Source organism: Aedes aegypti, chromosome 2, assembly GCF_002204515.2.
Source record: "Aedes aegypti strain LVP_AGWG chromosome 2, AaegL5.0 Primary Assembly, whole genome shotgun sequence".
Taxonomy (NCBI): domain Eukaryota; kingdom Metazoa; phylum Arthropoda; class Insecta; order Diptera; family Culicidae; genus Aedes; species Aedes aegypti.
The window spans coordinates 439,186,474-439,210,870 of record NC_035108.1 but is presented as its reverse complement, the minus strand read 5'-3'; the positions used below and the strand labels follow the sequence as shown (position 1 = coordinate 439,210,870).

Sequence of the window (24,397 nt, the reverse complement as noted above, 5' to 3'; positions counted from 1 at the left end):
AAGTTCTTAAATCCAATTCTTACCGGTAAATCGTTGAAAGATCATAAGGCCACAGGTGATGGAGACGGGTTTCACCAGGCGAGCGTTGCGCATAACGGATTTCACGTTGGACACTACCGTAGCGAAGGATATCCGCGGCAGTTGACATGACCGCACGATCTGCGACAAACGGGCGCTTACCCGATTGCCCTGTTGCTGGTCCTGCTGATGATGCGTGGGGAGTTGCTGACTGGTGGCACCGTTCGGTACCGAAGTGGTGCTGGCCAGCGTGGACATCCGGTTCAACAGATTGATTCTCGATGTACGCACGTTCGAACGGATGGTGTCGAGTTCTATCTCTACGTTTTTGTGTGGACCCCGAAGCCATTGTAGTGAGCTGTGAGAATTGTAACAATTAAGTTATAATAGTTATCAAATAGTTTATTTAACAGCCAACACTCACCGATGAGCTTCCTCATCGCAACCTCTTAACACTAAGAAGCTCGGCGTTTCCGGTATATAAATCACAGATATGAAGAGCATAATCGGCGCCGCAGACACCAGCATGGCCAGTTGCCGCCAGTCCAGGTAGGCCCCGAGCATGTAGGATATCAGCATTCCCAGATGGCCGGCGATCTTCTGGATTGCACTGAGGAAGCCCCGGATGTCCGGTGAGGAAATCTCGCTGATGTACACCTGGGTCACGGTTGACACGATGGCACAGCAGAACCCCCCGACGAAGGCGGTGAAGAACATCGTTTCGACCGATTTGGCAAACACCGTCAGGATCCAGGAAAGCGAAAACGGCAACGACATCAACGCTAGCACCCGCTTTCGGCCGTACTGCATGGCGACCCCGCCGAACATGCCACCGAATAGTGCACCTGCGGAAACATTCGGCATATCAGAAACAATTTTAATTTCCGTTTCGGTTTCACCCCGCACTATGGGACCAGAAATGAAAGTTTTGCGACAAAAGTTTCACCATATAAATTGACTTAGGTATATGTAATAGATTTCTCTTTATCAAGATCATATTTATTATACGATTATTTTCGATATGTAGCACTTTATGTAGTGTACCTATGTTTAACCCCTCTACCGGCAGCTTCATTATTCACCGCTGAAAAAATATTCAAATCGCGATAACTTTTTTGTTTCTTGATATTTTTGCTCCATTTTTTCCCAAGCCCTCAAAAAACTCTTTTAGTTTAAGAATATGTGTCGGTATTGATAATTGGTCATCTGGATCCGGAGATATTCCAAAATTCCTTGGGGGACCGACGCGTAGCCATAACCCACGTAAATATCTCAGGCTACAGAATTTTTATCGTATTCGGATATTCACTCCACGGAATGATACATTAGTGCGAGTATGTTGTGAAAAAATGACGCAATTTGGTGCAGCCGTCTTTGAGTAATGAGCGTTTATGTTTCGGGTACCACGCTGGACAAATAAACCCCTTGAAAACTTCAAAAAACCTCATATCGTAATTTTTAAATTTCTCCAAGAATACTGAACCGATTTATATGATTTTTTCAGAGCAGCTCCTTATTACTTGGCTTTGTATAGTACACATTTTATTTTTTTGATAGATTGACCAAAAATAAAATGGCCGCCAAAGACATTTTATATGGAGAATGTCGGTCCCCCAAGGAATATCTGAATATTTTCAAAACTAGGTAACCAATGAGTAATATCGACACAGAGTCTTAAACTAGAAGAGTTTTTTGAGATCTTGTGAAAAAATTGTGCAAAAATATCGAGAAACAAAAAAGTTATAGCGATTTGAATATTTTTTTAGCGGTAAAAATTGAAGCTGCCGGTAGAGGGGTTAAACGAAATTTCATACTGCATTTTCTTCAGCCTATTTGAAAGAAACATAGTTTGTGGTAAAAAATGACAGGAATAAATTATGTGTGTACTGGTTTGAAAAGCGAATTTACTATATTTTACATAGGGAAAGTGTACCAGTTATGGCTATAGAGGTTCCCTATTTGGCCATATGTGTTTTCACGAAAACTTTAACATTTTCTATATTTTCGAATGTTTTAACATCAAGATGTATTTGATATTGAACTACTTAAACAGAAAGAATGATTAAAAATTTGAAGATAATCAAACTATCACATGACGAAATAGGGTACACCTACCTTATGTGTTATAAAAGTAATGATAATTTTAGATTTCACCATTGATTGTACAATGTACACGACGATAAATAATCACTGAGATTTTTTTTACGTGATGTAGTGTGGTCATTTTTGCTTATTTTCAAATAATAAACAGGCATATATAATTTTGATCAACACTCAATTACTTTTTCAAATCGACGAAAGCAGCTTTCACACGGTTTGGAGAGAACAATTGAGAATAATTAAATCCTCAATGTTAATCTATTCCAAAACAAATCTACACTTCGATATTTTTCTTCACGTGTATCCTCAAAACTTTGAAGCACGCGTTCAAGAAATCTGATTTTCTATCATTATCCTAAAAACTTAATAACAAAATAATACATCTTATTTTCAATTACATCACTTACGACGTTTTTGTACACTGTAAGATTGACTAAAGTATTGTTTTGGGTTGATTTGTGGTTAAGTAATTTTGTATTTCCGTATAACAGACCGGTACAAGTAATGGTTAGGTTGCGAAAGTTGAACATATTACTTACGTCGTTTTGTAATTCCGAAATATTATGTTATAAAAGTGAAGAGTTGGTTCAGAATAGAACGTGTACAATTTTGTCTTCAAAACACGTAGGATCCATAAACTAAGTTTGTGTACTATTATGACTGACGGCCGTTTGAATATGTTTTCGTGAACTACGGTGTTTTATTTTACCGATCTGTTCAGCTGTTGAGATTACGGTGAAATTCACTGATTCCGGAAAAATGTGTGTACGAACGAGAGTGAAATGAGTAAGGACCAAGTGAAAGATATCAACAGTTACAGACTGCACAGCCAAGATACACTTACAAAATAATCTCCACCGGAAATTCCTTCCAATTTCCTCCATAGTTTCTCCAGGAATGTCTCCAGATTTCTTAAAAAAATACTTTAAAGTTCCTGCAGAAACACCTCCGGAGTTCTTCAGAGAATCGCTCCGGAATTCTTCTAAGATTTTTTTCAGATATCCTGCAGTAATTCTTTCAGAGGTCCTCCGGAAAGTCCCTTGGAGCTCCACCGGTAATTCCTTCAGATTTTCTCATGGGTCCTCCAGCAATTTCTCGGGAGTACCTCCAGAAATTCTTTCGCAGATCCAGTACTTCTTCAAGGGTTCCTCCAGGTGTTTCTCTTTTAATTCCTTCAGACTTCCTCCGGGAAAAAAACTCCAGACGTTCTCTGGGAAATACTCCAGTTTTCATCCGAGTTGATATGGGAATTCTTCCAGGAATTCCTACACAAAATTCTTCAGGAATTCCTTCGCAATTCCTTTATACATTCCTTTGAAGCTCCTGAAATATTAATGGAAAATAAATCGCTATGTATCCCTGGTTGAATTTTTGTATGAATCTCTACGATTTTTTAGTGGTAAGTACCTGGAGGAATCCTTAGTGGAATTGTTGAAGGAATTTGAGATAACAGATAAATTCTGGGAGATACTGGAGAAAATAACTAGAGAAATTACAGTTAAAAATCTAACAGAATCCAGGGAAGTCCAGAGCAAATTCTGGAAGAATGTTTCAAAGGATCGGAGGAATTTCTGAAACAAACCTTAAAGAAGTCACTTGATCAATCTCTTCAAGAATCCATGAAAGAATTTCTTACTGAAACATGAAACTGAGTAATTATTGCAAGACTTCTGAAGAAATCATGAGAAGAAGAAAAACGGAACAATATCTTGAGGCATTTCTTAAGTAATACTTTAAGGCATTCATAAAGGAACTTTAGAAAGATTTTCTGGAAGTATTGCTGGAAACATTTCTAGAAGAACCCTCGAATAATGACTGGATGAATTTTTTGAACACACTTAAAAGTTATTCAAGGTGGAATTTTCGATGCAAATTATGGATAATCTTAATAAAAATGAATGGAAATATTCCTTTAAAAATACACGTTTGTTTATCAGTTTGGATTTTTTTTCCATGAAACTCCCACAATCTCTGGTACCTATTCATTTCAGACAAGTGAAAACAGGAAAAATATTCCACCGCTGCTGTTTTTTTTAAAAACAATATTTATTCCGATGGAAAGCTTGGTAGTCCTCCACTTCCTTAGTGAAGGTGCAAAAGTTGAGAGTGATTTAAGAAGGAAAGTGATCATCAGGTTTTTTTTTCTCCGGGGGATCTTTAGGAATTTCTGCAGGAATAAGTCCAAGAATTACACCACGAATTTCTACGGGAATACATCCGAAGATTCCTTAACGAATCTCCAGGAGCTCTTTCAGGCATTCTACCAAAGCTCATCCGATGTATCTTACAGGATTTCCACCGAAAATTCCTCTCAGGATTTCCTCCAGGAATACCTCCGAGGATTTACTTCAAAAATTCTTCCAAGAATTTCTCCGAGTATTGTCGCGAGGAATTCCTTCGGGGTTTTCCTCAGGAATTTTTCTGGAGATTTCGTCCGGGAATTTCTCTAGAGGTTTCAACCAGGAATTCCTCCGTGGATTTTCTTTAGCAATCCCTCCGTGAATTCGCATCAAGAATTTTTCCAGAGATTTCCTACAGAAATTACTCCGGGGATTTTCTCCAGGAATTCTTTCAGAAATTTTTCCGAGAGTGCTTCCAGAAATTTTTCCAAGAGTTCCTCCGGGTATTTCTCCCAAGAACAACTCCAGGGATTACGTTCAAGAATTATTCAGGATATTTCCAAGAATTTCTCTGAGGATTTCGTTCAGAAATTCTTTAAGAAATTCCTCCGCTGATTTTATCCAGGAATCAATTTGGGGATTTTCGTAGAGAATCAGTCCTCCAGGATTTCCTCCAGGGGAGCTCCAATAAAAATTCCTGCGAGAATTTCGTCTGGGCTTTCCTCCAGGAATTGCTCCGGGGGTATCTCCTAGAAGCATGCGCCTAGCATACAACGATTGGCAGATGTCGTTGCGGTGTGACCGAACAGTCACCTATGTGATTATTGATTTTAAATGGCTAATACATATATGTATATTTGTATTCACATATTAGCTTAGCTTAGCTTAGCTTAGACTGACTACACATATCAATGGTTGCTATTCCGTGATTGACCGAAGTCAGTGAAAATGCACAAAGAATCAACTAGAAGTTTGGCTGGGATTGGCCATAATCTTCTTCAATGTGCATAATTCAGTGCCTCTATTTCTCTCTCTCTTTCTGGCGTTACGTCCCAACTGGGACAAAGCCTGCTTCTCAGCTTCTTATGAGCACTTTCACAGTTATTAACTGAGAGCTTTCTTTGTCGATTGACCATTTTTGCATGTGTATATCGTGTGGCAGGTACGATGATACTTTATGCCCTGGGAATCGAGAAAATTTCCTTTACGAAAAGATCCTCGACCAGCGGGATTCGAACCCACGACCCTCAGCATGGTCATGCTGAATAGCTGCGCGTTTACCGCTACGGCTATCTGGGCCCGCGAGTGCCTCTATTTATACAGGGTCAATAACGGCGCCGGCCACGTCCTTGCAGTTAGGTGGGATTGGGGGAAGGAATGTTAGTGTGTAACCTTTGCTATTTGGAGACCGTGTTTGCCTCTGCATCTCCACAAAGGTTACTGGGAGGGATGTTTGTTAATGGGAAGGATCGTTGGGTCACAGGATTCACTTTGATAAGCGATTAGACCATGATAAATAATGATTTGTGAGATATATACATGCTTATTTGTAAATATAAAATTTTCATTTGATATGAACAATTTCTATGTAGTGGAAAATTATGCCGACACTTGAGGTGACGAACCATTCAAAGTTTGTTGAACAAATACCTAAATGTAACATTCCTACAACTGTCAGGACGAAAGCATGTGTTATTATATTTTACTTATTTGAAAAGAAACAAAAAACTTGATTGGTTGGAACATCATAGAACACTCTTATTCTTATGCCGACACTTACAGTGGCGAACCATCCAAAGTTTGTTGAATAAAGTGAACTTTTCGCAAGTCTACACTTGTAGTGTCGAACCATTCAAAGTTTTTTTTTTTAATTACAAAAATAAAGGTAAAAAGGGGTGTTCTGAAAATAAAAAAAATGTGAAACATAAATAATTCATGAATCAGAGTTTGTGTCGACACTCACAGTGACAAACAATTCATAGTTTGTTGAAAATTCATATTTACGTCCCACAATTGTAACGATTAAAGGTGCAGTCATACATATTTTATAGATAAGAAATAGTAGCATGAAACGAGCTCACCAATTGATCCGTCATCCTTGAGTAGCAACAATCCACTTTCAGCTTCACTCGTTTGCTCGGCTATATAAAAGCACTCAGAAAAAAAAGGCGCGCGACCCGAAAAGGAAAAAAAACTTGGCTTTCTTGACGCACTGCCCAGCAGCAAGCGTCAAGGTCAAAGGATCAAAAAGAACTAACCGATCATGCCACTTTTTCACTTACTAGACCGACGCGCGACATGTTTGATCCTGCCCTCGTCGCTGGCCCCCGTAGGAGCAAGCGTCAAGGTCGAAAGATCAGACAGAACTCTGTATATTTGTATTCACATATTACATACAAAGGTATCGACCGTGATAATTATATTTTGAATTTGTTTATCGGCATATCGGTATAATTTTCTCGAAGTAAGAGGGAGCATGGAGAAGAAAGCAATGAATACTAGATGTATAGGTACCGTAAGAGAACGGCGAGAGAAATTGGACTAGATGTTGAAGAGGGCATACCATATGAAACAGTATTACTTGAAACGTCCTTCTTTGTGGCTAACGTCCCCTATGGGAACGGCTTGGGTGTGTTTTGAGAATGACATGAATTGAAATATAAAATCATAAAATTTAAAAGCTCTAGTAAATTCAGAATATATATGTAAGTGAGATCCCAACATGATCGGTTTTTTTAAACAATTCAATTAACCCATTTTGCTAACGTAAGATCTAAACGGCACATACAAGACAAGACATAACACTTATCGTTCTTCAAAATATTTAACTTATAAAAAGGTGATCTGGGAACACTTTGGTGAATTTATTTTTATTGTCAATTATTTTCCTTTAAAATGCGAAATTAATTGGAATTTTATTTGAAAAATTCGGACTTTTTGATAAAAAAACACCTCGGGGAGTTGAGTGTTTTCGACTGTAAACTGTCTGATAAATTATTTTTATGTTCCAAGGTAATGATCGACATTTGGTGGAAATCGGTGATGGTCGATTACATGAGCTGTGGACATGACTCAGTTTGCATTTATTTTATGTTAATTTTTGGTCATTATGAAAGTGTTTAGAATATTGTCGCAAAATTCCGATTTCTGGCCCATAGTACCCCGACACGAAACTTACCCAAAAGTGAAAGACTTGCAATCCAGCTCGCCTGCTGGTCGTTGACGGAGAAGGCAGTATAGTTGCCCCGTTGGCGCAGCTGTAGCTCCTGGAGGCTGGCAATAGCAGGACTCGGATAGCCCTTTCCCAGACCGGCCGCCAGCGGTCCGATCGATACTGCGAGAGCTGCGATTATCTATAGAATCCGAAAAGAGAACAAGAAGGACACGCTATCAGGACATATGTCATTTTGAGGGTTAAAATTTCAACGTTTCCAAACGAGAACAATTCTTTTGTATTTCGTCAAACGAGAATGAAGACATCATCCGGCTTGTTTCGTAACGAATAGGGAATGCAACTACCTGGTCGTTGCCATACCATTAGGGTGCTTTAGAATTTCACTTAGTCAGAAAACTTAAGGACTCAATTTTCAAATATTAGATGATGATGATATGAGCAAACTTTTCTATGGGATATTACTCTGAAAAATTACGTTTACATAACTAACATAAACAATTAATAATCGTGTAGAATTTCTTGATATTGTTTTTTTTTATATTTTCAGCGGATCTCTCGGGATCCAAACATGTTTTTCAAATTTAACACACTGATTTTTGAAATATTTGAAATATTTATTCTTCAGTATTATTACTTGAAATTACCAAAAAAATGGGTATCAAACTTATTCTAATGGTATAATTTCTTTACCCATGAAAAGATAGGAAATTTCGTAAGTAAAAACTTGGCTGACGTCTTTTTACCCCTATTTTTATGTGTTTACTAGGAGCCTAAATGTGACTTTTATGTGTCATACTAATGTGATGCAATATTGAACGATTATACTCCATTACCCAGAATTCCATTTCCCCGAATGACATCACCCCGAATTCCACACGCCGAATGACCCATTACTCCGAATGACATTACCCCGAATTCCGAAATCACGGGACAATGTCATTCAAGATAATTGTACATTCGGGGAAAAAGCATTTGAGGTAATGGAATGCGGGGTAATGGGGTAGAATCATATTGAGCATATTTTTGCGTAAACCGAAAAAAAAAAATAGATGATGCATTATCATCGACGAAAAATTGTTGGTAAGGTTGGGTTTTTAATTAGGTAAATAGTTTTTTTGACAGAAACAGAATATCGTTCAAAACAGTGGTTTCCAAACTTTTTGAAGCTGCGAGGACTCCCATAATAGTTATTTATGCAACAAGTTGCAAAATGATGATTTTTTCAGCACGAGTTGTACATTTATCCAACGAGGCTCGCCGAGTTGGATAAATACAACGAGTGCTGAAAAAATCGAGTTTTGCAACGAGTTGCATACAACTTTTTTTGCTATTTCGAAAAATGCTGTTTCAGCTGGAAGAACTCTAAAAGCACAAACAAATATTTCAAGAGAACCCACATGGTCGTACAGCCATGCGTGAAACTACGCATTTAGCATTTTTCAATCACGTAGGCTGTGATACAGTAGTACCCAAGAATGACACAAATTTTCTCGCTCCCAACGGGTATCATGCAGTTCTATATTTCCTATTGGAGGAAAGATCAGGTAAGACGATCCGGATCCCACATCATAATCGCCAGTCTGGGTAGGAACCAGATCGCACAACGGATATAGACTCGAGTGAAGCGACTTGCCCTGGAAACCAAATGGAAAGTCACTTCACTCGAGTCGAGAATTGTCACCTCGCTATCCAACAATTCTCACATACGCAAGTCGTAGAATATCCCTAGAATCAGATGCAATAGTGCTTATTCTGTGCGGCATATAAGGCAAGACTAGTCGGTGAGGTGTCAACTTGCTCCCATTGGATTGGTCGCCTCAAGTCACCCAAAGTGAGAACGACTTGTCTCGATTCACACGCCGCGCAGAATAAGCACAAATGACATGAAGAGACTGGGTTATTCGGTTGACGCCTACAAAAACAGTACTGAAAAGTGCTACTTTTCAGCACCGAAAAGAGTGCTGAAAAGTAGCACTTTTCAGCACTGTTTGTTTCGGTATGAAAAGTAGGCCGTTATGTTGATCAACTTCTCAATAGGGGTATTCACTAAAAGTCGCGTAAAGTTTTATTCTGCGTAACATTTGCAATGAATTATTTCACATGAAATATTCAACTCTAGATTCTTCAAATGTCAAATGAGAGATATGTAATCTAGTTGTCTGCTGCAAAAGTCATTCATTTATTCCAAAATTTCTCATTTGTTTACGTATTTTAGATGGCCATTTCTATGAAGAACTCATCGTCGAACCTGTTCTATATTACCGAGGGAGATCAAATACATAATTTTGGGCAAATGGTTGGTACACCAGAGCCGTATCGGAACCGTTCAACAACATAGTTTGTTTTAAGCCAGTTTGATACAAATTCGTTTCCGTCGGGGCGTCTGCTGCAAGTTCTAGAGCATCGGCATCATCCATGTAATATCTAACCAGCAAAGATAGCTCATTACTATGCTTTTGGCCAATGTTATTTAGCGGATTTCATGATAAAAATGCGATCCTAGGCCACAACGGTTAGTGAACTGTTCGTCGTCGTTTGTCTGTTGGGTTTCATCCAATTTGAAATTAAACCATCCATTCCGTACATAACACTCAAAAGCCTACAAGTCATCATAATCAACTTCTCCATATGCGGATGTCTTAGTTTCGGATATAATAAACTCATAAACAAATGGTTAAACCGAATAAAAAATTCAAATTTGCTTATAACAAAAATGGAGACCAACGAATATTCTGTTTGTGTTTTGCATTTTCACCATTTACCTCAATGTTCACCATTTTGCCGTTTACTGCTTCGATACCAGATTTGTTTGTTGATTGTCATTTGCCTAATATCCATAGCATTCTTAGATTAACAAAGCGCCGAATGACATCATTCTGAAATGTTTCATCGGCAATTTACGCAATGTCATGAAACATTTAGGATAATCAGTTTAGCATCATTTACGCAACACTTTACGCTGTTAAGTGAATCCCCCTAATGAAAAGTTAATTGATTTGCAACCGAATTGCAAAAATTGATATTTTGAAACCAATGTGTATCATGTTTGTTAACCCTCACAGATAATGTTAGGATTCTGCTACGATCCTTTGGAAATATGTTCAATATTGTAATGGGTAATTTTGGGACACTCTAATTCACATCCCATTCTCGGAATGTAAATTACAGAATTGTATGAAAAGTGGCATTGTAGTGCAGAACGCATATATGATAGGATACCGTAACCAAACGACCAAAGTGAATAACACACAATGGGGGAAAACGAGGCGCCATCGGGATTATGGAACCGTCATTATTATTGTCATTATTCACCTGGCAGCATGCATGCCGTTCCTAACAATCCCAAAAGAACATGAAGGGGCGGGAGGTGGTTGAATGAGGGACCATAATGATGATATCAATTTTATTGTTTGTCGCCCATCATTCTGGCTCGACTGTGGGGCTGCTATTATCATCCCGATCCCGGTTTCTTCCTCCCGTGATTTACAGCGAAACAAAGTGACTTTCATCCGGATGGGATGTGTCATTTGGTTTTATGGAATTTGTTGCTGAGCCTAATTTGAAGTCAATGGATTGCAATGGAATTTAATGATAATGTTCCTAGCGATGCTTTTCTCTTCAAAATTGGAGTGTAAAGGTGGGGCTTTGAAGCAAGATTATACCGAAACAGTTTGAGTTTGAATTCTGATTGGTTTAAACCATTTCCGTAACACATTTTTTGGCTTTTTCTTTAGAATTCACGTTTTTAGAACTGCATGAATATTTTTAAATGCAAAATATTTTTTTATCTAAACCAAGTTTTTAATCATTGGTAAGAACATTTTCAATAAATGATAATAATCAATTTCAGCCTTAGTACTAAAGTATAACTGGAAAAATATTGTATTGTTTTAAATTCATCTATTTTCGTTAGCTTTTGTTACACAACTAAGTCAAAACCATTGTAACCATATTTTATTCACTCTTTTTGAAGCAATCAAATTAACTTCAAAAGCATATAAAGGGATTCTGATTCCGTTGAGCTTCCATGAAGCGTCAACTACAAATTGAAGAACTCTTGAAGCTAGTTGAATTGCTCTACATCCATGTCATGATGTTTGTTCACCGCATCCTAATAAAATAGTAAAACTAATCTCACCACAGATAAACTTAGCTTACATGAATCACAAACTGGATCGCGTCTGTTAGATACTCCAAAAGTCTTGAGGCTGTTTTCAAATTAACCAGACCTATTTGTTTCAATTTACCCAAACAGCTTGCTAAAGCTTTCATTACAACGTATCGTAAATCACTTTTACAAAATCTGATTAAAAACCAACAAAGTAACAACACCTTGCGTGTCCTATTAAAAACATCGTATACATATAATTTGCCTCCGGCGTTCGTGTGTAAGAAAAATTGATTCGATCGCACTTGGCATTAGTGCACAGCATAGTATGTTGCCCGACCCGAGAAGTAGTATGTCGGAGGTTTGACCAAAATCGCGTGCCACATTCGAGTAATGAAATATTCATTTGCCATCAACACCAGGAATTATGCCCAATCTGGTTGCGGTGCTGCCGATGGGCACTGCGGAAGCCTCAGTTTAGGAAATTATATCCCCACAATGAAATCAACAGGATCAACAAGCACGCCTCTGAATATTTCATCGCGTTTCGTGCGGCGGTGGTAATTCGACAAGCAATTAATTTGCCTAATTTTTCGATTTGTTGGGGGGAATTATGTCCAAGAAGAGGCGTTGTCATATTGCTACTTGGAGATGTATCTGATTGTTGTATTTGGAATTAATGGTATAAAAAGAATGATCAGAAGCTTAGGGCTTGATTGGTATTTATGTTCATCCGAAATCTATTATGACATAAAAGCAACGTGTTCAGCAAATACCTAAGTAAAAAAAAATAGAGATCCGTTCAAAAGTATCTCAAATGGTCTACTCCTCGGGTGGCTGTAGCAATCAGCATTCGACAACCCACCCCTTATGTCGAATGCTGATTGCTACAGCCACCCATCAAACTTCTTATCTAGAATTAAGTCATTGAAAAGCAACTACCACCTACAAACCGCAACTTCGCAACAACTTTTCTCGCAAAGGACACCGACCAAGAAGGAGGTGTCTTCCTCGAGCTGGTCGGTCGACACGTTCCAAGATATTCCCACGCCCAATTAAAATTCAGCCGGCTGGTTGCAAACAACTCCATAATCGAAAGCAATTAGCATAATAAAACTGGCTCGTTTGTAAACTATCCGTTGCCGGTCTGTTAGGAGCTGGCCATAAGGGTACTCGACCGGGGAATGGTTGTCCACCGGCACCAGTTGGCAGCGTTGACGGCGCCCAGGGTGTGCGCATTACAATTTACTGCCATCCGTCATAGTACACATGACAACCGCCGATAGAACAGTTGTAACTCTATTCGTTTCGAGCGTTCTGCGACGTGTGCCCATATTGCAATAATCAAGGGGGAGGAATGTGACATTGCCCGGTGATCACCGGCTGTCTAAGCATAACCTGTCACGGGTACATGTCTCTAGAGGTCGTTAGCGTGCATAGGTCGATTCAAGCCGATTGCATCGCGATGCATAGTAGGGGAAGGGGTGGTAAAATGAACACCTTAAGGAAATCATCGTGTTTCTAATAGAAAAAACGAGGAATTTGTATAGTTCTATCCCACAACATCCAAAATAGGGATGTTATCTATAGCAACGACATGGATTCAGACTAAAATAGCTAAGTTTTCACATATTTTTGGCGCTAGCAAAAAACGATGTAAATGTTCATTTTACCTGCACTATGTGGGTAAAATGAACAGCGGTTGGTGGTAAAATGAACATCATGTAAAAATCGTGTGCAAAATAAATATTTATGAAAATTTCTATTGCCCTACCGAAAATATATCCATTAATGATTGTAACCCATTCAAAAATAATTTTAAAAGTATCAAATTTGACATCTTATGACAACGATATTCACCGCACTGAAAAATCTCAAGTCTTCCGAGCTAAAAGTTACGCCAGTTCTAATTTTCAAACGTGGTTTTCTAAAATCTTAGTTTTCGTTGATGTTTTTACTTTAATTGACTTACGTATCAATTTGAACACTCCGATTTATGCTCTAAATCGTTCGTGCGTGATGAAAATTCATCTAAACATGTTTTTTCTCGGTAAAAAGCACGGTGTTCATTTTACCACCCCTGTTCATTTTACCACCCCTGTTCATTTTACCACCACTTCCCCTACCTACATATCATACACCTATGCATAAAAGTTAGCCCAGCATATTTAGTACCCTCAGTTGTCACTTCCAAGTACGAGAACGATGCTGCTCGCGCATGCCTTAAGCTAATGAACACACTCAAGACTCAAATGTAACTACGCTTTGGGATATCGGGAAGGCGGGTACTTGATATTTTCGCAATAAGCGCCCAGGTTGATAGACGGGTGCAGCGAAGGAGAACGAGCTGTCCAATGCAAGGCATATTGGTACGCGATTTTGAATTAATCGATATGTCTGATGCATGGCATTGTAAATGCAAGGAGCTATATCTTGTGCGATCATGATTACGCCTCAGTTGCATAATAAACAAATCTTATAAGAATGTGACATGAAAGTAAAGCCACCCACCTGCGTGAAATGATGCGTTCGGTTGATAGCAGTCAGCTTGCCGCCGCCACCCTTGCCGCGTAGTAATGGCTGTCCTCCCGGGCCGCATGGTTCCCGTCCAGCGGGTGCAGCCGCATGAATGACAGCGCCTGGTCCACTTCCGTCTCCAACCAGCTGACTGTGCTCGATGATAATCTCTTCGCGTTGCATTTTTCCGATGCCAACTCCACCACCACTTCCGCAATCGTTGGGATCTCCGACGCCCAGAAGGGGTGGCTTCTCGTCCAGATACGAGGACGATTTACTTTGATGGTGATGCTGCTGCTGCTGTTGATGGCTAAGATACTGATTGTAGTTGCTGTAGATGTTGTGATGAGGGGGATAGAAGGTGCTACTCGTGCTGTGGTAGTTGCTGTTCTTGTAGTTTCTACTGACGTTGTTCTGATACTGATAGTGGCTGTTGTAGTGATTGTTCTCGTCGTATGGTGGCGCTGCTCCGGATCCACTGGTAAGGCCGGGCGTCGTCGTCGTTGTTGGTGGCGATATAAGTATATTGTATTGATTTTTCGTAAAATTCAGATTGTAATTTATGTTGTAATTCTGGCCACTGTAGTGCTGCTGGAGCACGCTGTTGGTGTTCTTGACACTTGGCGCGTGAGTTGGCTGCTTGTGGGATGTGGCGTTGTTGTAATACTCATACTGTTTCAGGTCGTAGATGAGGGGGCGCCGTTTGGAGTGGGTGGTTCCACTACTGCCGCCTCCGCCACTGCTGCTGCTGCTGGTGTTATTTTTGAGTATCCCAATCGGACCGGTATGGTTGTTCAGCAACTGTTTCTGGTAATCAAGGGCTTTCGGTGCCGTCCGTGGCTGCTGTTGACTGGAGTAGTAGTTGTTGTAACCGCTGGAGGGATGGGCATGGGAGTTTTGGGTATTCTGTCCGGAATGTTTCCCTTGTTTGCCGGACCGTGGCTGGAAATTTCGTTGCGACACGGGATAGTGATGGGGATCTATCGGCTCCAACGGATGCGGCTGTTGCTGGTTGTTGTGGCGATGTAGATGTGAAACCTGAAATCGATACAATGGAGAAAATTATATCAATAGGGGAAATCAGGGTAAAACCGACACTGTGGGTAAGATCGACACCCTTTGATTTTTTCATGTTTTGAGCAGATTTTCATGCAGTTTCCACCACGCTCTATCTTAACTTGTGAAATGTTGTGTTTCGAATGACATTACAACTTACGCTACCAATAAACTGCCAAAATAAACAACAAAATTATATTGGATAACATAGAAGCAAAAGCTGTTGCAATATTTGGCTGTTATTCTTTAACTATTTCGCATGTGAAATTTTTTAAATGTCATTATTTGTTCTGCGTCTACATCATCATTTACTATTATTACGTTGATACAACATGAGGGAGAAATTATTTTTTGGTTTTACGACAGCTGAAAACGCTATTGAAAAATAAATGTCCACTCGGGGTAAGATCGACACTTTCATTTGGGGTAAAATCGACACCTTTCTTTGCTTCATAATCTAATTTCAGGGAATCTTTCTAATCGGAGAACTATCTCTGTAGTTTATGTGAGTCTTTATTTTTGAATTCCAGTGAAGTTCATGGACGGCAAACTTTTTAACATGTAAAATATGACACTATGTAACTTGTTACAAGCTATCATTAAGTATTAAAAAAATATTTTTATGTTATCATGTTTCTACTTATTTGATAAAGCTTGAAGAAAAATTTCTCATTTAAAATTGAAGAATTAACAGAATTTGAAATATTTTCACGTAAATTAATCTTATTATTTATTTACAAACTGTGAGGTTCGACAGTTTTTATTATCTAAAAATAATAACACTTTTCTGTTTTGTAAAAATAAAACAGTATTTATTTCCACAACCAATTATTCGCTACAACTTTACCTACGTAAACATTACATGAACACAAATTAATAGTATCCATGTGTATTCACCCCAACTTTATAATCTTAGCATAGAACATTTAAAATTTTCACATTTATTTAGTGGATCTGTGGCCTCTCCTCAATAATTTACGTAATATGTGTATGATCCTTCAGAGGAAGGGGTCATAAATGTCGAAAGTCATGTTTAAAGCATTCTTTCGAATATGAAATGTGATGGTGATGTTTACAACGTATAAATTTTACTCAAAGTGCATGTGTCGGTTTTACCCCAACAGGGTGTCGATCTTACCCGCACTCTCAATTGTCTCACCTAAAAATGATGCAATATCAATTCGATTTAAATCACTATATAACCTTAATATATCATCCAGCGATTGCAAGGATTGATAGGTTTATAACCAATATGTGATTCTACAACAATTTTGAGTTCGTTTAACAAGCTAAAGTACATAAATTTTATCAATAAGCTTAGGGTGTCGGTTTTACCCCGAATTCCCCTACTGTTTGGTATAGTTATAACTATAGAATTGTAGTATGGAATGATTTAAATATAAAGAGTTTGAACACGTATGGGTAAAAGCACATATCGCCGGTGAAACACATATATTTGCTTCTGTGTATTTTCCGCCAGACCATGCTTGCAAATTATCATATGAAATTTTTTTTCAAACCGCTGAAGAAATTTTGTCGCAGTTTTCTCCAGAATTCAAAGTGCATATCTATGGCGACTTTAATCAGCGTAATGCTGATTTTATTCGTGATTCCGAAAACGAAAATGTTCTGCTGCCGGTTGTTGGTGAAAACGAATCATTACAACTTATTTTTGAAAGAGCTGCATTTTTAGGTTTAAATCAAATCAATCATGTGAAAAACCGACAAAACTGTTATTTGGACTTCTTATTCTCAAACATAATGGAAGATTTCTGTGTGAACGAATCTCTTTCTCCACTATGGAAAAATGAAGCGTTTCATACAGCTATCGAGTACTCAATCTTTGTTCATAATTATCATAATTCCGACTACTATGACTTTGAGAATTTCTTTGATTATAAAAACGCCAATTATAACGGCATCAAACAGAAATTGAATAGAATTGATTGGCAATCCGTTTTGAAAAATCAGGAAGATTTGGAATATGCAGTTACGGGTTTTTATTCAATTTTGTCGGAAATTATTCAGATGGAAGTTCCACTCTTGCGGAGACGTCGTAGGAATGGGTCAAAAAATCCTGTTTGGATTAATAAGCAAATAAAAAATTTGAAAAATCGTAAGCAAAAGGCTCATAAAATTTACAGACAACAAAAAACTCAAGAAAGTTTAGAAAATTATTTGTATATTGTCAACCAACTTAATCAGGCCATATCCACTGCACTTGAAGAGTACAACACAAAAATTGAAAATGATTTAAAATCTTGCCCTAGGAATTTCTTCAATTATGTTAAAACTAAGATGAAGTCTAACAACTTTCCATCTAAAATGACATTGGATGATAAAGTAGCAGATAATCAAGATGACATTTGCAATCTCTTTGCTGATTTTTTCCAAGAGACTTATACAAACTTCTCGGATAATGACCGTGATTTTGAGCACTTTTCTAGTTTTCCTGATTTTACAACCGATGTAGGCGTTAGTCAAATACAGGTACAAGACATTTTAACAGGACTGAAGAATTTAGATTCCTCCAAAGGATCAGGGCCTGACGGAATCCCACCTGCTTTACTGAAAAACTTAGCCAATGAATTTACAGCACCATTATTTTGGCTGTTCAACATGTCACTTGAAAAGGGCAGATTTCCAAAAGAATGGAAAAGGTCATTTCTTATACCCATTTACAAGTCTGGTAAAAAATCTGATATTCGAAATTATCGTGGAATTGCTATTATTTCATCCATTCCAAAACTATTTGAATCAATCATTAATAAAAAAGTATTTAGCCAAATAAAACATAGGATAACGAATGTACAACATGGTTTCTTTGAAGGTCGTTCTACTACAACGAACCTTTTGGAATTTGTTAATTACACTTTAAATGCAATGGATAGAGGTAACCACGTCGAATCACTTTACACCGACTTTAGTAAAGCATTTGACAGATTAGATATTCCTATGTTGATTTTCAAGCTAAATAAAATGGGAATTGCAATGAAACTCCTCAACTGGATTGAATCGTATTTAACAGATCGCCAACAAATAGTAAGATTTGAGGGAAAACTATCTAAACCTGTTCATGTTACATCAGGAGTTCCCCAAGGTTCACATTTAGGCCCATTGTTATTCATATTGTTTGTTAATGATATTTCATATGTGATAAAACATGTTAAAATTCTTATTTATGCTGACGATATGAAACTTTTTATGGAAATCAATAGCAAAAAAGAGAGCGACATTTATCTGAATGAAATAAGTATATTTGATAAATGGTGTAGTAAAAGCTTACTTAAATTAAACGTCAAAAAATGTAATCTAATCACATATAGCAGATAACGTAATACACCACAGATTACTGTATTTTTAGAAAATCAAGACGTTCAAAGGTGCGATAAGATTAGAGATTTAGGTGTTATATTAGATTCTAAACTTACATTTACTGACCATTATAATACTATTGTCCATAAAGCAACCAATATGTTAAGCTTTATTAAGCGTTTTAGCTTCAATTTTCGGGATCCATATACGATTAAAACCTTGTACATTGCTTATGTAAGATCAGTTTTAGAATATTGTAGTATTGTGTGGTCCCCACATATGAAAACACATGAGGATAGAATCGATTCAGTACAGAAGCAATTTCTTTTATATGCCTTACGCAAATTAGGCTGGACAACGTTTCCACTGCCATCATACGAGGCTCGATGCATGCTTATTGACATCCAAACTTTAAAGGAGCGTCGCGAATTAGCCATGATTTCATTTGTAAATGATATAGTATCGCATCGTATTGATTCCACCAATCTCTTATCTAGTTTGAATTTCTACACGCCCGCCAGACAGTTGAGGAATCGGAATTTGTTCGCATCAAACAATCATCGAACTAATTATGCCAAGTTCGGCCCAATAAATCAAATGATGTCTCTTTATAACCAGCATTACACAGAAATTGATTTGACCATGTCGCGAACTAAGCTTAGGCAATATTTTAATTCCCTTAGATATAATACAACATAGTATTAAGCAAACATGTAGTCTACAATTTGATTGACGAAATAAAAAAAAAAAAAATAAAGCCTTATTCTGTATCACACCATCATATCTATTAGACGTGTTATTCAATAACACAGCACAATAAGAATAACATTGTCTCAAAGAGCAAATCATGTGTTGTTTCTAATAATTTTGGTTTGCTGAATCTGATGCCGCGCTAAGAAATAGGCCAACTCGTCAAAATTTTAATCAAAAGTTGTATAAAATACTGGATTTATTAATATTTACATGGAATTTGAAGTACGATTCAAAGTGATATATTACATCATGTATGCAGAATAGAACTCAAACTTGCATATTGGATATAGCTTGTCTCAAATTACACGCTTAAACTGCAATTTAATCGTTTTTTCTAACATATTCGCAGTCTTCATACAAAATTTGTCGTTTCTCCAATATGGCAGGAAACAATACTTTTAATGATGGTGAACCAACAAATAAAGTCGTATGCATTAGCGATTTTATGCTTCAGCATCGATTCAAGTAAATATATATTAATAAGTGAAGGGTGCCAAGAGCGCGAAGAAAACTTAGGATAATCTTCGGAATACGGACGATCGCAGTGAATCAACTTGGTTGGAGCAGAAGGGGACGAAGACCAGGACATAGTCTGCCATACGACGTAGCACTACGTGACATAATTGTTCATGACTAGTCATCAGTAGGCAAAAGTTGGATTTAAAGTTGGTGGTGCTTAGTTTTTCAATGAAAGGTTTATGATATCAATGATACTAGGCCTACCAGAAGGAAATTTGAAAAAGAAACACATTTTGAGTGGCTGGCTTTGAGAAAGGAGGGCGTTCAGATATTACGAAATCGAGAACTATCTTGGCCACTGATGCCACATACACAAATTTATCTGTTATTCCAGGGATTGAATCCTGACAAAATTGAGAGAATCTCTCACTTGTTTGTCGTGTCAGTGAAATACCGTTTTGATTCATATTACGGACACTTAAGGCCTCAGTGAAGTATAACCCAGCTTGGACCATACAAAATAAATCATTCTGTATGATTTTTTAGCGTTATCGAGCGTCGGAAGCCCTTAACTTTCGGATGGTGGGTAAAGAATACGCGTCCGCAACTTGAATAATTTTAAATAAATCAAAACGTGTGACCTTTTCATGATTCTTATTCCGGACGCTCCCTCACTTTTGCCTCATATTCCGGACGCTTTGATTCGAATTACGGACAGCTCATGATAATCATTAATGGAACAGTCAAAGCATCAATTGAAATCGTTCAACCACTTAAGAGACGTCTAAGGTAGTTGGGCATTACAAATTTGCAATGATATTTATGGAAAAAACCTAATAAAACGAGCCTCGAAAATGAGAACTTTTGGACGGCGAAAATTGAAACATTTCGTGTGAAATGTTTCCCATACAAACGAGAGTGTCCGGAATTTGAAGCTGTCCGTAATATAAATCAAAACGGTACTTACCCCTAATGGTAAACAAGCGAGAAAATAGTTATTTATGCAACAAGCTTAAAAATAATGATTTTTTCAGCGCGAGTCGTAAAAATCGAGTTTTGCAACGAGTTGCATACAACATTTTTTGCAATTACGAAAAGTGCCGTTGAAGTTGGATTATTTCTAGAAAAATTAACAAGGACATCCATGGGAAGTAATAGCTCACTGTTTTCTCACTGGAAATCACGTAGGCTTGAATGACTGTCACATATTTTAACGCCATCATTGCTGGTCTATATTCTACATTCGAAGACAAACCAGGTAACACGCCACACAAAATTGTCTAGGTGCTATATTTTTGTTCAACCATCATGTGCCGAACTGCTTATATGAACGATCGAATGAAAATCGCGACTTTTCAAATTGCCTCCTCTACGTCTGCTATAAGATCCGATTCCAACTCAGAATCTCTCACCTGAATCGGATTTGGATCTTACGACAGATGTAGAGTCTGAAGCTAGTTGATTAAGTCATTGAAAAGTCAAGAGTAATTTGACGAACGGTGTATGGACGCACTCAGATATTATTTAGGCAACTCCGAAAACAGAATTGAAAAGTTCCGTTTCAGTTTCAGTAGCACTTTTCAGCATTGTTTTATGTGGTAGGAGAAGTAGGCCGTTATGTGGTCCATTCTGTTAATAAAAAGTAGGCTGATATGCAACGGAATTGTAAAAATGTATTTTATCTTCTCTCTCTCTCTCTTTGGGGCTCTCGTTCGCTGCCCTTGTGTATCAAACTTGTTACAACTTGCGATACGTTGCCCATCATGGACCGCTACAGATGAGATATGTTTTTCTTCGCTTGCTTTCAACGTGCTTCAAAATCAAATACAGTCAGGCCTCCTCTTAGACATATGGGTGGGGGTGTTTTATGGGAATCCATGCTACAGGAAACACAGGGCTTATGGGATTTAATTAGTTTGGGGGTGTTGTTGAATATCTCGTATGCATTAAGAAATAGCATACTGTCTTAGGCGAAGTTTCAGCGCTCAGTACAATCCACGAATTGAGGATCACCTTTAACTGAGAACTTGGCCGGTAGAGGCGCTCTATCTGCCTTGCACTATTTGAACTTTGAGGAATAAGAATACAAACTTTGTAACATTTGATAATTCTAGATTCTGATGTTTTGGAAGGCTAGTGTTTTCGGAAGAGTTGTTCAGTAGCTCAAAAACTGACATGCGATGGTCATTCTGATACGGAATTACGCCACCAGGCGGCGCTAATGAGCATGGAATTTTTGTTTTGCGGATAGCTCAGTAGCCTGACCTCTTAGAAAGATTACACCTTCGGCAAAGTTATATAAAATTAATCGGGAATGTCTGAAAACTCAAAGCTGTGAAAAAAAAACATGCGTGCCACTTCGAAATTTATTATGCGTCTCCCATTATTTGCGAGTAAACTCAAAGCAAGGTGCAGGAGACGATTTGTTTTTGTGCGAGACAAAGTAAAGCACAATCTCTACTCGTTCAATCTCTTTCGTGACAGCACAAAAGCCCACTCCAGGAAAATTTCAGCACGGTATGCTTTGAAGGCGGACAAGCTCAATAAGTGCTTTGCAAAGTCTTTCAGGTTTGGGTCTAAATGTATTTGGTAAAGTCCGAAACATTAGGTAGTAATGAATTATGTTCATCATGTTTAAGAACGTTCACAGTTACATATCAGTGCGTGTACGATGCCACGCAGCCCAAATCACATTGTCAGGGTGCAGTGCAGAAAAATTACTCGTGCACGATTCCTTCGAATTTCGCACCCCATGCCTGCCGCATAATCCGTTGCCATGAATTTCGTTGCTCTCAAGTTATGTCATCCAGGTTAATGATACTTTTGGTGTCATAGAAATCGAGATAACAATACATTTGTAGAAATGACTGTGAATGACATATTTTGAGAAATGGCGTTTGGATTGGCATTATAATTGAAATACTAAGTGAACTCATAACAGTACCAAAATAGGTACCGGTAATCTGCATTATCCAGGTCAGGCAGTAATGTTTGAAAACAAAACGGCCAGCAAGTTAAAGATGGCCTCCCGATCAGACGGAAGAAACAAGATTATAACAGAATGTGTTCCCCTGATATGATTTTTTTTTATATCACCAGCTGTTATAAAACATGTACCGTTAGTAGTTAAAATAACAAAAATTCTAACAAAATTTGCACCACATTAAACAAAAATATAACAAACCCTGTTACAATTATATCAAAATCATTATAGAATGTGTTGCAAGGATGTTACAAAATAACAAAATTATTGCAAACTATGTTACTGTTTATGACATCGGATGTTATTTGAAACCAACTTATAAATGCGATGTCAAAAATATGGCAAATGTTGTTATAAATGTGTTACTAAAATTATAATAAGTTGAGAACAAAACCATCTTGATAGCAGAATTTTATCAACTTCTGTTATTTTTAACTGCTGCTGATAGGAATGTGTTATAATCTTGTTATGTGGTTCTGGTCGGGCTCCTAGCCACTTTCGCCAAGTGAGATCACCTTACTCTGGCTTCAGAGTACAATGCACACACCTTGATCAAAACAAGCATAAGAGCTAACCGGAAAATGCTCGTATAGTGACTAGAAATCCAAATTAAAAACCCCGATGGTTTGCATGAGGTATCGTTCAAATAATCGGGGATGCACGGTAATCATTGAAAGCTTAAAAAAATCTTAGAAATTTTGTTTTGCTAATGAAGAATACTTATGTTGTTTCAACTTTCAAACATTAAATAACAGATAAAAATGTGTTGATCATAAGTCTAACATTTTGAAACTTCAACAGAGTTTGTTCAAGAGAGAAATATTAATAAATTTCAAGTATTCGGACAGCGGATTGAATATCAAAATTTGATAAGGACGACGTTTTCTGTCCAAAGGGGATGGAAGAACAAATGATAAAAAAGGAGGACCTGTTCTCCCAAAGGATACCTTATGGTAAATGAAGGATCTGAAACTAAACCTAGTAAAGTACCGTCAAACGGGGTAGCTTGAAACAGGGGTGAAAAACACATCGACATGTAATCAAATAACCGTTTTCTGTAGCATCACAGCTATTTTAGTTTATTCAATTGTTATTGGACGGATTTTAGCGAGGATTTGAGCATTGTTTCTATACTGGTAGGATCGCTGTTGGTGACAATCATACCATACGTTTGATGGTATTAATACAAGACTGAACATCGTTCCATTTACTATCAGCCACAATTTTACATGGACCACATTATCATAAGAATTATTTATTTTTTTTCGTGGAAACTGTGATCAAATTCACATAGTATGTATTAAACATAACATCAAAGTTAGGTGCAGATCTAGCCTTGCAGATGTCTAGTTATGTCAAAAGACCAACAGAGGCCATTTCTATATATAGAATATCAATGTATTATACGTCGCTTTGTTTTAAATATGTATACTAAAAAGTTACGTGAAGTAAAACCAGAAAACCATTGTGTTTGTAAAAACCTTGCAATGCAACATTTCAATGGCTTTCCACTATCCGTCAAGACTTGTGATTTGCTTGAATTTTCACGTGTGGACACTCAATACAATTTTTCTATCGAATAGGGTAAATACTCAATAATATTTAGTGGATACGAGTAACTGACACTGAAGAAGACTGCAAGTGGTAGTCGAAATACGCGTATCTGTCAAAGATAAGCATTTAGGAGCGGAACCATTTAGACCATTTCCGTGAAATTTTTTTATTGGCTTATATAATTTCTGTCAATTTACTGAACAAACTTTCCTAAGGAACCGATATGTTTTGGAGCCTTT

General features: G+C 37.7%; 1 protein-coding gene across 4 annotated transcripts in view; it reads right to left on the bottom strand.

Moving 5' to 3' along the window:
* The window catches only part of LOC5567994 (facilitated trehalose transporter Tret1), a 277,562-nt gene that overhangs the window by 1,884 nt on the left and 251,281 nt on the right, over positions 1–24,397 (bottom strand). For all 4 annotated transcript variants that reach the window (XM_021847840.1, XM_021847841.1, XM_021847842.1 and 1 more), the window contains exons 3-6: positions 14,033–15,076; positions 7,417–7,591; positions 443–863; positions 24–376 (exon numbers count right to left, since the gene is read on the bottom strand). In XM_021847840.1, coding sequence (XP_021703532.1) covers positions 24–376; positions 443–863; positions 7,417–7,591; positions 14,033–14,221 — 1,138 coding nt within the window. In that variant the 5' untranslated portion in view covers positions 14,222–15,076. The remainder of the gene's footprint in view (positions 1–23; positions 377–442; positions 864–7,416; positions 7,592–14,032; positions 15,077–24,397) is intronic.